The 14801-nt window shown below is 43.5% G+C and overlaps 1 protein-coding gene across 5 annotated transcripts in view; it reads left to right on the top strand.

Moving 5' to 3' along the window:
• Window positions 1-14801, top strand: part of TAFA4 (TAFA chemokine like family member 4) — a 293701-nt gene that overhangs the window by 83611 nt on the left and 195289 nt on the right. For 4 of the 5 annotated variants that reach the window (XM_029601059.1, XM_029601060.1, XM_029601061.1 and 1 more), the window contains one exon: window positions 2362-2477. In XM_029601059.1, the coding sequence (XP_029456919.1) occupies window positions 2362-2477 (116 nt within the window). Of the gene's footprint in view, window positions 1-2294; window positions 2478-14801 lie in introns of all 5 variants that reach the window. The other variant, XM_029601063.1, reaches the window with a different exon arrangement.

Below are 14801 nucleotides of genomic sequence, written 5' to 3'. Positions count from 1 at the left end.
TCACCACGGGGCGTGAGCGTTTTCACTCTGTATTCTGTGTTTTGGTACATGCTGGTGAAACTAGAAAGTAAACTTTTCCCAAGTATGGAATGGATCACTCCTGTTTAAATCTGTTTTACCTTGCTTGGAGGTTAGCTAACAATCCGGCGAGTTCTGCATTTTAAATAATGAGATGAAATGATAAATTTAAAACACCTGATACATTTTTAAGCAGTGGAGCTGCTGGTTTTACCTGCCCAGAGCCTCTGCTGTCCCACACGCTTCTTTGTCCTGTAGCCATATGAGTGAGCACTGGTCATTAAGTGCTGGCTTCTTAAGACTAGCAACTCTAATGTTTCTGCGAGGGTTTCATGAATTATTCAGTTGCTTTCCTTAAAGGAGTGCAGAGAACTTTCAATGGTCAATCTTTCATGTCCAATTGTTTTAAATATAAATAAGGTTGAATCTATAGAAAACGTGCTGCTTTTAAACATTAACGTTAAAAAAAAAAAAAAAGAAGCAATGTAAAATACTCAAACATAAAATATCTATATGCAGCTAACTTTTCCTCAGAACCCTACAGCCAGTTGGGTTTTCAGGATACTTACAATGAATAAGCTGCAGATTAAGTCTGCAAACATTAGAGTCAGTGTATGCTAGTTTATCTCAGGCATGTTCATTGTGGATATCCTAAAAAAAACTTTACTGTGCGTCACCAGGACAGTGCTGGGAAGCCCTGATATATCTATCTATCTGTATCAATATATTAAAAGCATGGGATGCACTGCTTGTGGAAATCTTTTATTATCTGCTAGCTCACTGTCAATGTAAGTAGATTGAACCATTTAAAAGCACCATATTGGCATTGGCTGATGGTATTATGCGAGTTGCTGAACCAGCTTTAGGTTCTATAAAAGGACAAGAGTCACTGATTTTGCACGTTATTGTGTGTACCAGAATTGCTTACCATTTTACCCGAGACCAGGTTTTGTACAGTTCCTTCCAGACTGCATAGTAAAATTGACTAGGGAAATACCTTTTGACAAACCTGCCTTTCTTCTGAGATTGTAAGCAGGCACGATTGTTACAGGGCCTCCTAAATCTTGCCACTTGGCTGAGCTGTAGCTTAAATTTGTCTTTTTAATAGCTGCATAACTCAGCTTCCCGAATTCATTCAAATGGAGAACATATGTGCAGTGGAAATTCTGCATGGCACAAGTGGAAAGCTACGAGGCTTAGGCAACTGTTCACACATGAAAAAGGAAAAGCAAGAATTCTTCCCTTGAGAACAGGGCAAAGCCTTCCATGCTTTCAGTATATATTTTCCTATGCATGCGGTAAAAGAAACCTAAATCTTAATAGGCTTGTTGGGTTGTGGAAGATTATATTATTGTTACAAATGTGTGAATAATATAAGATTGGACTTGAACCTAGTTCAACTTTGACAGAATGTTTGGATTTTTAGCAAAAATATTTGAAAAACATTGACGTTTTCAGTATCTAGAGTGAGATGCATCAATTTGATGACTTCTGCTTCCCCCCCCCCCCAAAATCTGAAACAGGTTCGCCTAGGTATATTATTATTATGCAAGCCGCTTAGAACTGTAGACAAGGCGGCCTCGAAATGCTTCGATAAATAAATAAAGAAAGAAAAGAAAAATTCACCCCCAGAAGGTTTCTGGATCGAATGCAATGAACCTTCTGTCTTTTCCCGGGCTCTGATTGTTCAGTGAATTGAGTTTGAAGGAATTTCGTACATCTTTAATTATTAGGGTAAATCGAAACAGGACTTTCTGAAAGACTAAATTAAGGACGAGTTGTAGCGAAACTCTACCAAGATCTTGTGACAGCGGCACTGTGATGTTAACACTGTGGCCTCGCTTCCTCCAACATCCTGTTAGTATTTTTGCTGTCACAATTGAGCAAAATCATACCAAAATACAGCCTGAATCCAGTTTGCAATCCTGGTTACTTTGTCTTTTTTTTTTTTTTAAGTCCAGATAAAGTCTCTAACAACCATTCAGTAACGAACGTTGCATAAACCTTAAAAATAGAACCGGTTATGGCGTACCCAGTCCCATCTCTACACTACATGAAAAGCTAGAAGACTAAAGATCCATTTCTTAAAACATAGGCAAGTTGGTAATTGGCATTGCTGCAAATGTTCTAGTCACAATAAAGGGGAAACCGAAACTCACAGAAATTAAGAGTTCAGTTGATGTGTGAATTAAATTTCATCAATAGTCTTTTTTTTTTTTTTTTTAAATCAAAGCTTCAATTACTGTTTTGCATCTTTTCTGCTTTCTCCCTCACAGCACTGCTTCTTCATGATTCCCCCGTTCTGTTGTTCTAGCACTCATCTGCTTCCTCTTCTGCCCTCAGGATGAAACTTTATGCCAAATCAATGCTTCTGTCTCACTGGCTTTTTCTGGTCTATACCTTAATGCTGTGCTGCAAATTGTTGTCCGCTGCTAGCCCCAGTCCCCGGGGACACACAGGTAGGCGCTTTAAAGTCATTTACACACTACTGAGGCCAATTAATAACACTCACAGAACGCTACAGTCCAGTTTGCAACCCTTGATAATTGATGAAGCTGTTGACAACATGCCACATAGTGTGCAAAATGTTAAAAACACGTCAAAATAGAAGCCATGGTTAGGATGAAAGCTGGTCATCTCGCTTTGCTATGAAGTGACAGGAATCAGGATGACATTATTATTAGTAGAGAATTTCTGCAACAGACTGAATCTTGCTTTGGCCATTCATGACTGTTTATGTTTTAACTCCCTCATATTGTAAATGAGAGTAAAATTCAAGTGCGGTTCTGTAATCTAAGCATTTACTTTCCTATTGAGGCCAGTTTAGTTTCTATATAGTATTTGTGCCTTTGTTTTATTGCTTTTCATTTTGGTCTTAATTCTTGTTTTTCTTTATTCTTTGGTTTCATGCTTCGTACATTGGCTCAGATGTACTAAACATTTTTCCCATAGAGACAAAGGGGGCAATAATCAAAGTGACTGCAGAGAGGGCAGGCCTGTGGGTGCCTGCATGCTAATTTTCAAAGGGAAAGTCCCCATGGAGTTTCCCTTTGAAAATTCAAGCAGCCGCAGGAAAGCGGCATGTTTGTACTTGAGATGTGCAAGCAGGAAGTTATTGTTTCAATGTTTTTCATTTTGTTTTCTTTTTCAGTTTATTTTATTTTTGTCATCTTGTTTTATGTCACTAAATTTTGTGCATGCAATTTCATTTTTGTGACTACAAACAGAATCGTGCACAGAATTTCCTGTTTCTGTGCACCAAAAATGTTGTATGCATTAATTTTAGGGCACAATAATAAATGTTGTGTGCACTAAAACAAAATAACTTGAAATGACTCAAATCCCTACTTTGTAGCTGCATGCTTTGAAGCAGGTGCAAAAATACCCATGGGAAAGTAGGTACAGAACTTACAAAATGAAATCCCTGTGTTCACTATCCCTTCCCATTTTTCTAGGGGCACAATTACCAGCACGGGTACTTTTACCTACAGGGAGGGAGATGGGGCAGTTTTCAAAAACCCCATTTCTCTGGTGTGAAACACTGTTTTACCCATGAAAATAGCTTTGAAAATTATCCTTAAAATGGGAAAATCTCTTTAGTACATCTGACCGATTTATATTTATTTTTGCATTCTTTTTGAAATATGAGATGTGTACCTTCCATCATAGCCATGCCTGGTTTTAAATATATTCATCCCTGATTGCAGTTTTGAGTGGCTGGTGTAGTATATATATATATATATATATATATGTGTCAAAAAGAATCTGCTCATATATTTTGACAAATATATGAGCAGATAGCACTTGAGGAGACGATAGTGCCAAAAAGTTTTTTTGTTTGCTATATATATATATATATATATATATATATATATTTATTTATTTAGCATTTTTATATACCGGGATTCATGTAAAAAATTACATATCATCTTGGTTTACATCATAACGGTAACAAGCATGTAAGAATGCAATTACATTGAACAGGGCGTAGAAACTTGGATCAATTAAAAGGGGATAACTAAAAGTTATATTAAACGAAGAATAAATAAGACATTATTATTCTAGCTGAAGATCTAGGTACATACTGGAGTTAATGTAAGGTCCGGGTATGCTGAGAAAGCTTGGATTGATTGGCTGCAAAGTTTGGATGCTAAACTATATGGATAGCCTGATTCGATAGTCTGATATTTAACCTGCTGGCTAGTAGGTGAAGGAGGTACGTCATTGGTATAAATGAAACGCTTGTTTATTTACTTTTTATTTACTTGACTTTCATGCCCACTTATGAGTCCGTCAAGCATCAGCACATCAGGCTCCCAGATTTACCTGGATCCATGGCAGTGGGCGTCACCGATGAGCCAGTTTACTAAGCTGTATTACAATGGCATGCTCACAAGCTGTTTTACTGCAAGGAAATTCCCACGAGATTTACTGACTTGCAGTATCCGAGGGGCGCAGATTAGTAAATCTCAGGGTAAATTTCCTCATGTTGCTGCGGCCGAGAAGATGTTGCGTTCCGAGCTGTGGCAACGTGTGATGGCAGCCCCCCCCCCCCCCACTCCCTCCCATCGCTGCCATCTTTTTAAAGGGGCCACAAGGTCCCGTAAGATTCCCCCCATCCACTCAGGTAAAAATTACCTGGTGGATCATGGGGCAACCACCTGGACTCCTCCGCACCTCTCACTGGTGCATACATTTTTAAAAAGATTACTCATGCTTAAGCCTTGCTCCCTTTGAAAAAAAAAAAGTGCCTCTCTAGAACTCACAACCCCTGGACACTTCCAGGCTTACCCCCGAATCCTGGGGATCTTGAGGGGGCAGGAGACATTCCATCCCTAATTCCCCGCAGATGCCGGATGCTGGCTCACCCTAGGCATTTTAAAAGATGGCACCAGCGTGGCAGAAGCGAGTGGGGATCACTCCTGCCCCCTCCCCCCTCCCCGGATTTAAGAGTAAGCATGGTGAGGGTCCAGAGGGTAGGGGTAGGGGTGGGGTATGCTTTCTGAAAGGGTGGGAATTTTTTGCAAAGGGAGCAAGGCTTAAGCTTGGGTAACCTTTTAAAAAAATGTATGCAATTGGGCAAAGGACTTGATGACCAGTGGTTTAAGCGCAGGTAACTTTTCAAAAATGTATGCATTGGTTGGGGGAGTTTGTCTCTTGGACCACCATAGTATTTTTACAGGTGGACGCTTACAGGGCTTGCAGCCCCTTTAAGTCAGTGTCATCAGGCATCTTAACTTAGCAATAGTCTCCTGAGGAACTGAGCAAACTTTCTAGCAGTAGTGCAACTTGCAATGTTTTATCCGCCAGCTGCTCTACTGATTGCCATGGCAATGAGTTGCTTTGCATGTGTTTACATACAACGCAGCTCATTACCATGGCTGCGTGGCACCTGACCAAAAGGTTAGCGATAATCAGAAATGCCGCACGCTATGGGGTAGATTTTCAAATAGCGCGAATTGGCCTACTTTTGCTGGCGCATCAGGCGCAAGCAAAAGTAAGCTGGATTTTAGTAGATACGCGCGGAGCCGCGCGTATCTGCTAAAAACCTGGATTGGCGCTCGCAAGGCTATTGATTTTGTATAGCCGGTGCGCGCCGAGCCGCGCAGCCTACCCCCGTTCCCTCTGAGGCCGCTCCGAAATCGGAGCGGCCTCGGAGGGAACTTCCTTTTGCCCTCCCCTCACCTTTCCCTCCCTTCCCCTACCTAACCCACCCACCCGGCCCTGTCTAAGCCCCCCCTTACCTTTGTCGGGGGATTTACGCCTCCCTCTGGGAGGCGTAAATCCCCACGCGCCAGCGGGCCTCTTGCGCGCCGGGACGCGACCTGGGGGCGGGTACGGAGGGCGCGGCCATGCCCCCGGACCGCCCCGGGCCATAGCCACGCCCCCGTACCCGCCCCAAAACGCTGCCGGCACGCCCCCTAAACGCCGCGACGACCGGGCCCGCCCCCGACACGCCCCCCTCGGAGAACCCCGGGACTTACGCGAGTCCCGGGGCTCTGCGCGCGCCGGTAGGCCTATGTAAAATAGGCTCACCGGCGCGCAGGGCCCTGCTCGCCTAAATCCGCCCGGATTTGGGCGGATTTAGGCGAGCAGGGCTCTGAAAATCCGCCCCTATGTGTATTTATCGCAGGGTATCGCACTTTACTGAGTGGTAAATTCTGTTTACTGTGTGCAAACGTGGTGCCGCAGCCTGCTAAATAGGCCCCTCAGTTAGTGGCACTTTCAGAAACCTTCACAAAAAGATCCACTCAGGAATAAAATACTATTCAGAAGAAAATGGCTGGCCTAATTAGTAATTTTTTTTACATTTTAACTGCTAATTTACAGGACAATTTTCCAAGGGATTTCCTTGGGCAAAAGGCATAGCTTTGACTGACTGACATTCACCCGCCCTGTACATGAGTGGTGTACTGGAAGCAGTCCTGGGCTAGGGTTAGGTCGGGGGAGAAAGCCATGTACGTAGCTTGGGATTTTCAAAACTATATGCGTAGTTTTGGTCAGAAAAAGCATCTGCGGGAAAAGCAGGTGCAGTTCTCTGAGGGTACTTTACCCGTAGGCAATTTTCAAAGTAAAAACATGCGCATACTTTTCCTTTAAAAATTGGTGCAAAGACTAAAGATAAAAAGGTACCTGGGGCCGTTGCAGGAATGCAGGCAGTGTGAAATGCTCCCCCCTTAATTACCTATATATTTGCTGGTACTGCTTACTTAGGCTTAAAACATTTCTGAAAGACATTTTTTTTGGATTAGGCAGATCTGATGCAATAAAGAAATGTTTCTGTAGCCCCCCCCCTTAACAATATTAAGACTTTAAGGGAAGGCTGGGTTTGAAGGGCCGGCTCTCATCCACTGCCCTGCCAATCAGTCTGACCTGAAAGGGCAATTCACTTTCATGCATCATTCAGTCTTCTCTCTGCTGAAACAGCTGAGTAATTAATATGAATTTTGCAGTGGGTTTTGTGACATGAGACCTGCTCCTCGGGACAGAAACCACGGTTTTCTTTTCGCCACGTAATGAAACAGCCACAAGAGCCAGAACTGACTTTTGGTGAATGCGGAGTTTGGATGAGATGGAGCACGGTACCCACAGAATGAAGAAGGCGCAAGGTTCATTGCCGTGTCCAGATGGACAGAAGAGAGAGGGCTCTTTTGGATCATAAATGGCAGCACCTTTTAGCCTTTTTCCTACTTCATCTACAACATTTAATGAGGCAGAATCCATCGTCTTTATTTTTAATTGTGAAACATATGAAAAACAAAACGTTTCCCCTCCACCATCATAAAATGGTCTGTAGTCACTTAGCAAGCTTCTTGGCAACACCTAGTTAATATGCAATTGGATTAGGCAGACTATATAGCACCAAATTTCAGATCAAGGTCCAGTGATGCCATGGAGCACCAGGGCACCAAAGCAAAACTAGAAAAAAGCAGATGTGAACTGCAATGAGGAAAACTCTGGAGCACTCACCCAACAAACTGGCCTTACCAAGACAGAGAACTGTTAAAAAGAAAAGAAGCCTACAGAGACAAGCCGGGTGGCTCAGAATGGCCATGCTACACGCTCCTATGCTGAGGACCTGGGCTGATTTCTAGGGTTAGGTTTTCCCACACCCCTGCTCAGCAGCACCCACAGCCTCCAGGCAGAGGGAATTCCAGCCACCGCACAACAGCAACACCCAGTGGCCAGGTTTAGGTCCCGCGGTTCCCAAAGGAACGCTGTAAGACCACTCTCACAATCGGGCCGATTCAGTAAAAGTCGCGGGAGAGCGGGCAAGTGCACAGGCCACTCTCCTGTGCGCGTGATTCAGGGGGGAGAAGATGCAAATTAGAGCCCGTGGCAAAAAGAGGCACTAGGGATACTAGTGTGTCCCTAGCACCTCCTTATTGACAGGAGCGGCGGCTGTCAGTGGGTTTGACAGCCGACGCTCAATTTGTCCGGCGTCTGTTCTTGAGCCCGCTGATGGCTATGCGTTCGGAAAACGGACGCCAGCTACATTGAGCGTCCGTCTTCCGACCCACGGGCCGCCGGCCAATTTAACATTTTTTTTGTAAATTTTTGGGTTTTTTTTAATTTTGGGGCCTCCGACTTAATATCGCTATGATATTAAGTCAGAGGGTGTACAGAAAAGCATTTTTTTCTGCTTTTTCATACACTCCCGGTGCCGGCAGGCGTTAATTTCTGAAAGTAAAATGTGCGGCTTGGCTGCACATTTTACTTTCTGAATCACACGGGAATAACTAATAGGGCCATCAACATGCATTTGCATGTTGCGGGCGCTATTAGTTTCGAGGGGTTTGGACATGCGTTTTCGACGCGCTATTACCCCTTAGTGTATAAGGGGTAAAGCTAGCGCGTCAAACGCGCGTCCAAACCCGGGCTAACAGTGTGCTCCACCAGAGCGCACTGTACTGACTGTATTGGCCCGAATGTCTGAGCCAGTTAAGCTGGGAGGGAATTATACAATAAGGGAGAAATCCCACGGTAGTTGAAGATCCAAGGCACCAGATCCCCAGTCCTGATTCCAAACAAGCTGGAAGCCCGAAGGAACAGGCAGAAACTGCAGAGTCCTTCCTTGCATCCCAAAAAGGCAGACCCATGAAACATACTCACAACCTCGGTAAGATCTAATGCATTCAGGCTAAGCAAAAGTAAAGTGTGAAAGAACCCGTTCATATAAAAAGTTATTTTAAAATAGCCCTACTCAATCAGGAATGCCAGTCTCAAGAGCACAGGAACTTATCTTTCTTTTAAATCCATAGTCTACTTTTTAATCTTCCTGTGATGGGCCCACGTCTTATCACCAAACCGCCTAGCTGACTGTTTCATCAAGGAAGATCAATATGCTTGAAACAGTCAGCTGGGCAATATGATGATGAGACGTTGGTCCGTCACAAGAAGATTAAAAAGCAGGCTATGGATTTAAAAGAAAGATAAGTTATTATACTCTTGAGACAGGCATTCTTGTCTAACTCAATTGAGTCAGGCTGTTTTTAAAATTGTTCTATGTGAAATTATCTCTTCATACTTCCTTTGTTTTCCCTGATTGCAGTGGTTATTAATATCATGATTTGTACAGGGCATACCAGATGTATGCAGTACTGCACAGAGAGGAGTTGATTTTGAAAAGGATTTACATGCACAAAACCCCAGTTTAGGCATGCAAATCATCTCTTGAAGAGCAGCTTGGGTCCAGTGCATGTAGAAATATGTGCAGAACTCAATTCCATGTGTAGTTTTCCATGCATTCACAAGAAACATTCTGAGAGAGGGTGGAAGGATTTACACGCATACTTTTTGGTTTACAAAAGTACGATGGTAACTTTTTTGAACTGGTGTGAGGGTGCACATGGGCGCGCGTTCGTTGGCCCGAGCCCAAGGACGTGGCCATTTTATAACATACACAAGTATATGCACACATGTTATAATGTGCGTCGGCACATGTGCACACAATTTTAAGTGGTCGCACGCCTATGTGTGCAAAAGCCGCTTCTACTGTGTAAGTGGGGGGGATTTTAAAAGCCACATGTGCCGACGCCATTACCAGTTTTCCCAGTTCTTTCCCAGTTCGCCCATGTAAGGAATAGGAGTTCTAAAAAGCCTTCCTTCTCGCCTGTTAGCCCCGACCTTTAAAATCTTGCTGATCTTCCAAGAATTTTTTTGCTTACGTCATCCATAGCAGAAGTAAAGTTAGGCAGCAGGGAACCCCGGTGCGTGCCTGTGTGCGTAAGTATTTACGTACTAATTTCAGCTTAAATTCCAGGAATGCCCATGCCCGCACCCCGCCCCTTTTTTTGAACTTTTCATTTGTACGCACAGAGGCAAGTACGCGCGCATCCGGGTGTCTTTTAAAAATCCGCTTGGCGCGCGCCGGGCCAACTTGTGCACGTATCTCCCGGTTTTGGCACGTGCTGGGCTTTTAGAATTCACCTTTATGCATATAAATCTACATGCGCGAATTTGCACCTGTTCAAGAGCAGGCGTACATTCCTGCGCATATGTCTGCGTACTGGGGACACCCACAAATTTTCAAAACAAGCTTAGGAACATTTGTCCTGTTTTGAAAATCCAGGCGAAAGTTTGCATGTGCAAGGTGTGCTTTGGGGGCAGTTTGAAAATTGCCCTTATAATTCTCAGTTCCTCCTCCTTGGATCTTACACTCTAGGCACTCTGACAAACAAGTCACATAACAAAACATATCAGGGGGTTTGTGCTAAGACAGCAAGGCAATGCTTGAAAAGAATTAAAGCAGGTGTTCATAGTGCAGGATATATAGAGGAAAGGGTACGTTGAATAGAGAAAAGCTGAAGGAATGGGGTGATTCTTTTTAAATTTTTCCTGGGGTTTTGATTATGTTTGATCTGCTTCCTTTGTCACCAGTTCTCTCTCTCTCTTGGTAAAATCAGTTGTTGGGTGAGTGGTCCCCGATTTTTCACAGGCTTATGTCTGCCATGATACATCCTAGATTTTGTTTTTGTAGCTTTGTGTTGGGTAAATAAAAATTCACAACGGTGCAGGATTGGCCTAGTGGGCAGGGTGATGGCTCTGGAAACCGTAACAAGGACTCAAATCCAGCTCCTGACGCTTCTTGTAGCCTGAGGCCATTTATTTTCGAGGCAATTTTGTAGCAGCCCACAAAAATTTGACAGCAAAAACGCACGTAAGTTACTCCAATTTTCGAAGCAAACTTACAAATGTAAAGTTGCATAGAAAATTATCCCACCAAAACTACCAGCACACAATTACACAATCTGTTGTCTTGTGCGCAGAGATTCTTTGTGAAATTTTATGCACGTACGTTTGAAAATGAAATGGAAATCTTTCCCCAGCTCTACCCCCGGGAATACCTCTATATTCAGTTCGGGTAAACTTACGTGCATACAGGTTATACGCGGGGTTAAGTATGCTTACTTGTCAGGTGGGCAATTTTGTAAAATGTTGTTTTACCTGTGGAAATGCCTTTGAAAAGTAGACTTCCTGATTGTAAGCTCTTTGGGACAGGAACTTCTTGTACCTGTATATAATTTAATGTGAACTGCTCTGGAATAGAGTGCTATATCAGTGCTAAAGGGAATAATATCTATGCCATGATGTCTATTTGGTCTTGTACCTGTATATAATTTAATGTGAATTGCTCTGGAATAGAGTGCTATATCAGTGCTAAAGGGAATAATATCTATGCCATGATGTCTGTTTGGTCTGAGTGAATTTCTCAGTGAATATGAAGTCCTAAATCAGTTTCCCCGCCACCTTTGTCTTATGACCTAGAGCATGGATCATTGAAATTGTCTTTCGGTAAAAACGAAAGCACATCCCTAGTGCTATGTACATTACTAGATTCAGAAAAACACCAAATATTAATAGTAGAAATAATTAAGATAAAACATTTAATAAACTCCTTTTCCAAATGTATTTATGAATTAAGAGGCCCTTCAGAAACTTAACTGGCACATAACAGATGACATCATAGGTTGAGTCTGATGCATTATTATTGCAAATAGTGATGTTATCAGTAGCTCTCAGTTTGGTCACTATATTAGAAACCTGGGGGTAAAGGTGGGGTATGGGTGGAGTGGAGGATGTAAGATTTGTATTTCTATATTTAAAATTAACATAGGAATTTACAACCGTGTATGGCAAAACACATGTGACTTCTGCTATAATCAGGTCTGAGAGGGGTTCTCTTAAAAACATAGAAACACGATGGCAGAAAAAGACCATATGGCCCATCTTGTCTACCCATCTGCTATAACCCTTATCACTCTCTCAGAGATCTCCTGTGCTTGTTCCATGCTTTCTTGTATTCAGATACTATGCTTGTCTCCATGTCCACTTGGAGGCTGTTTCATGCATCCATCACCCTCTCTGTAAAGAAATATTTCCTTAGATTACTCCTGCATGTACCTCTATCATTTGTATCCCATGACCCCTTGTTCCATAGTCTCCTTTCTGTTGAAAGAGACCCACCTCCTGTACATTGATACTTTTTGGAGGTACAGGAAGTCCTCAGACTAAAGACACAATTGGTTTCTGAAAACTGTGTCTTATGTTGAAACGTAAATCGAAACAGATTGTTCTTATGGGACAATGTTATAAATGGGGGATCGATTCCAGTATCAGGGTCCTGTACCCTATTTTCACCAAAATAATCTGGAATTTAGTAATATTTAGTAATGTAAAAATCAGTGACACATTTTAAAGCATTGCACTTTTTTTTTTTGTCTGAAAAGGAACGTGCCAAAGCCTGCCTATAGGCATTGCACAGACACTGTTTTGAGGAGAGGAAGTCCCTGGTACTTTTCCTACTGATGTCATTTCGCTAGGCCTCATAGTCATCAGTACACCAATGTGTGTTACGAGTGCCGCCCGTGGCGCGGCCCTCTCACCTCTTCAGACTGACTCCAGCTGCTGGCTCCTCTTTGCTGGCAGCAGTGGGCCACCAGCTCCAACCTCGGGTTCCCTCTGGTGCCTCCGGCCCTTCCACATTGCCCAGTGTTGCCGACCAGGATGTCCCTGATCGTCTGGCCTCTCCACGTGTCCCATGGAGAGATGCCGCCACCAGCGCCGCGCCCCTTCCTAGGCGTGCACGCACATCATTGATTCTTTTAAAGGGCCCGCAGCGGGAACCTGGCCACGGACCTGGATGCTGATGTCAGATTCTTCAGCGTATAAAAGCTCAGGCCTCGCTCCATAACGTTGCCTTTGGAACAGGTCTCCTCGTACTCGTTGCTATTCCTTGGATCATCTCATCGTGTGTTCCTGTCTTCCTGTGGTTCCTGGTTCCTGTTCTCCTAGTTCCTGTTCGTCTATGTGTTGGATTGACTCCCTGGACTTGACCTTCGCTATGCCTGACTACTTTTCAGCTTCTCTCCAGCCCCAGACCTCCACTACGCCTGACTACTCTTCCGCTTCTCTCCAGCCCTGGACCTCATTGCCTGACCATGCCTGCCTTCTCTGCACCCTGACCACGGCCTTGCCTGACCATGTTTGCCTGCTCCATATCATGACTATTGCTTGGACTGACTTTCCCTGCCTTCTCCGTGCCCTGACCTTCGCTTTGTACGACTACACTACAGACTCTCCTTCGTCCAGAGTTCTTCGTTGCTTGCCACAACCACCATCCACAGCTGGCTCAGAATCCAGCCTGTCAGTGACGCCTCTCCTCGCTTATCCTCTGGACGTGGACTTTCAAGGCTTAGGCCTTCCTTTGCTTGGGTGCCTTCACTACCCTATTGTTCCTTTGGCACCTGAGCCCTTGTACCGAATCCAGACCAGGATAGAACTACTCCATCTACTGACCTCTGTCTCTGGGCTGTACAGCTACTCACCTCTCGCTAACCTCGAGGCCCACCTAAGTTCTGCTGGCCCTGGCACCCAAAGGTTCAACCCAAGGGGAACGAGGGCTGGTATAGGTGAAGCTCCAGTGGCCTCTAGCTTCAGCCCACTCCACCTGCTGACGGTGGGGACCCATAGGTCCTCTCCTACGAGTTGCGTCAACCCCACCTCAGCCCAAGGGTCCACCTCCGACGCAACAATGTGTTCCTGTTGGAGATGCTTGGGTGTTTTAAAGTCGAAACAAGTGTTGTGAGTTGGATAATAGATGTCAATTTAGAAACCTGTAACTGAATCATTATAACCTAAAATGTCTTAAATTGAAAACTTTAAATGTCTCTATCACATATCCTCTAGCTTGCCTTTCCTCTAGTATATATAGATATTTATATCTTTGACTGTCCCCATATGCTTTATTATGAGGACCACTGACTCAATTAACTGACTACTCTTATTGAAGAATGGTTGGTCAATTGAGTTATCTGAATGGCTGAATGTTTTAAGTGCTTTAGATATTTTAATGGTAGAAAGCCAAAAAGAAGATAAATATTTTGTAAATGTGTATTTACATATAAATCCAATTCCAGCATCTGAAGATAGTATACTTTCAGACAACACTTTATGGAGTTTTACAGCTTAGAACAGGAGCAGCTGCTGCAGTGGCCTGGGAATGAACTCTTCTTCTGACGCTCACACTAAAATAACACATTTGCTTCACTTTGGACCAAATTGATGCAGTAGGTAGCTCTTTCTTTGCAGGGCTTGGAGTTTGAGTCTTAACTAATCATTCAGGTTTCTCTCAAAAGTACACGCATGGGGAAAGGAGAAATGCCAACAGTGCCTGTATAATCAAGCAGTGAGCTTGATGCAAATAAATGAAGTAGATCCAGTGTCCAAATAGGTTACGGTCTCTCTTCCATAAACTAGTTCCCATTTAACAATATATATGTTCCATTATTAATCTAATTTGATTATGCGCAATCACCAATTATTACTGGCAAGGAGGAGAAAGATGCCTCTCCCTGCCATTGACCAAAGAAAGGACTGCAGCTACTGTCAATCAGTTGGCAGCTTCCCAGATTTCAGACTAGCTGGCACGAAGCATGCGCTCCTCGATGGGCAGAAATGTGAAACGGGGATTTCCGATTTCATCCTAGGACAGAATTCTGCACTCAAATTTTAGGTCAAGTACTGTAGAGCATGTCATTAATATGCAAGAATGGTGAGGACTTTGATTGGCCAGAGCAGCATGAGGCACAGCTGCCATCTCACAGATGGAGATTGTTTAATGTTCCCAGGAAGCTGGCCCTTGTTAATAATATAAAATAAATAATAATATAAAATAATAATATAAAAACTGTGCAAGGAAGATTCACTGTAAGCAGAGGATCCATACCCTACAGAAATATGCTTGTACTGTTTGGGACTGCTTTACCTTCAGCCATTCTCAA

This window comes from Rhinatrema bivittatum, chromosome 4 (genome assembly GCF_901001135.1).
Source record: "Rhinatrema bivittatum chromosome 4, aRhiBiv1.1, whole genome shotgun sequence".
In the NCBI taxonomy this organism is placed as follows: Eukaryota; Metazoa; Chordata; class Amphibia; order Gymnophiona; family Rhinatrematidae; genus Rhinatrema; species Rhinatrema bivittatum.
Note: the sequence above shows the minus strand (reverse complement) of the source record. Positions and strands in the feature narration are given on the sequence as shown.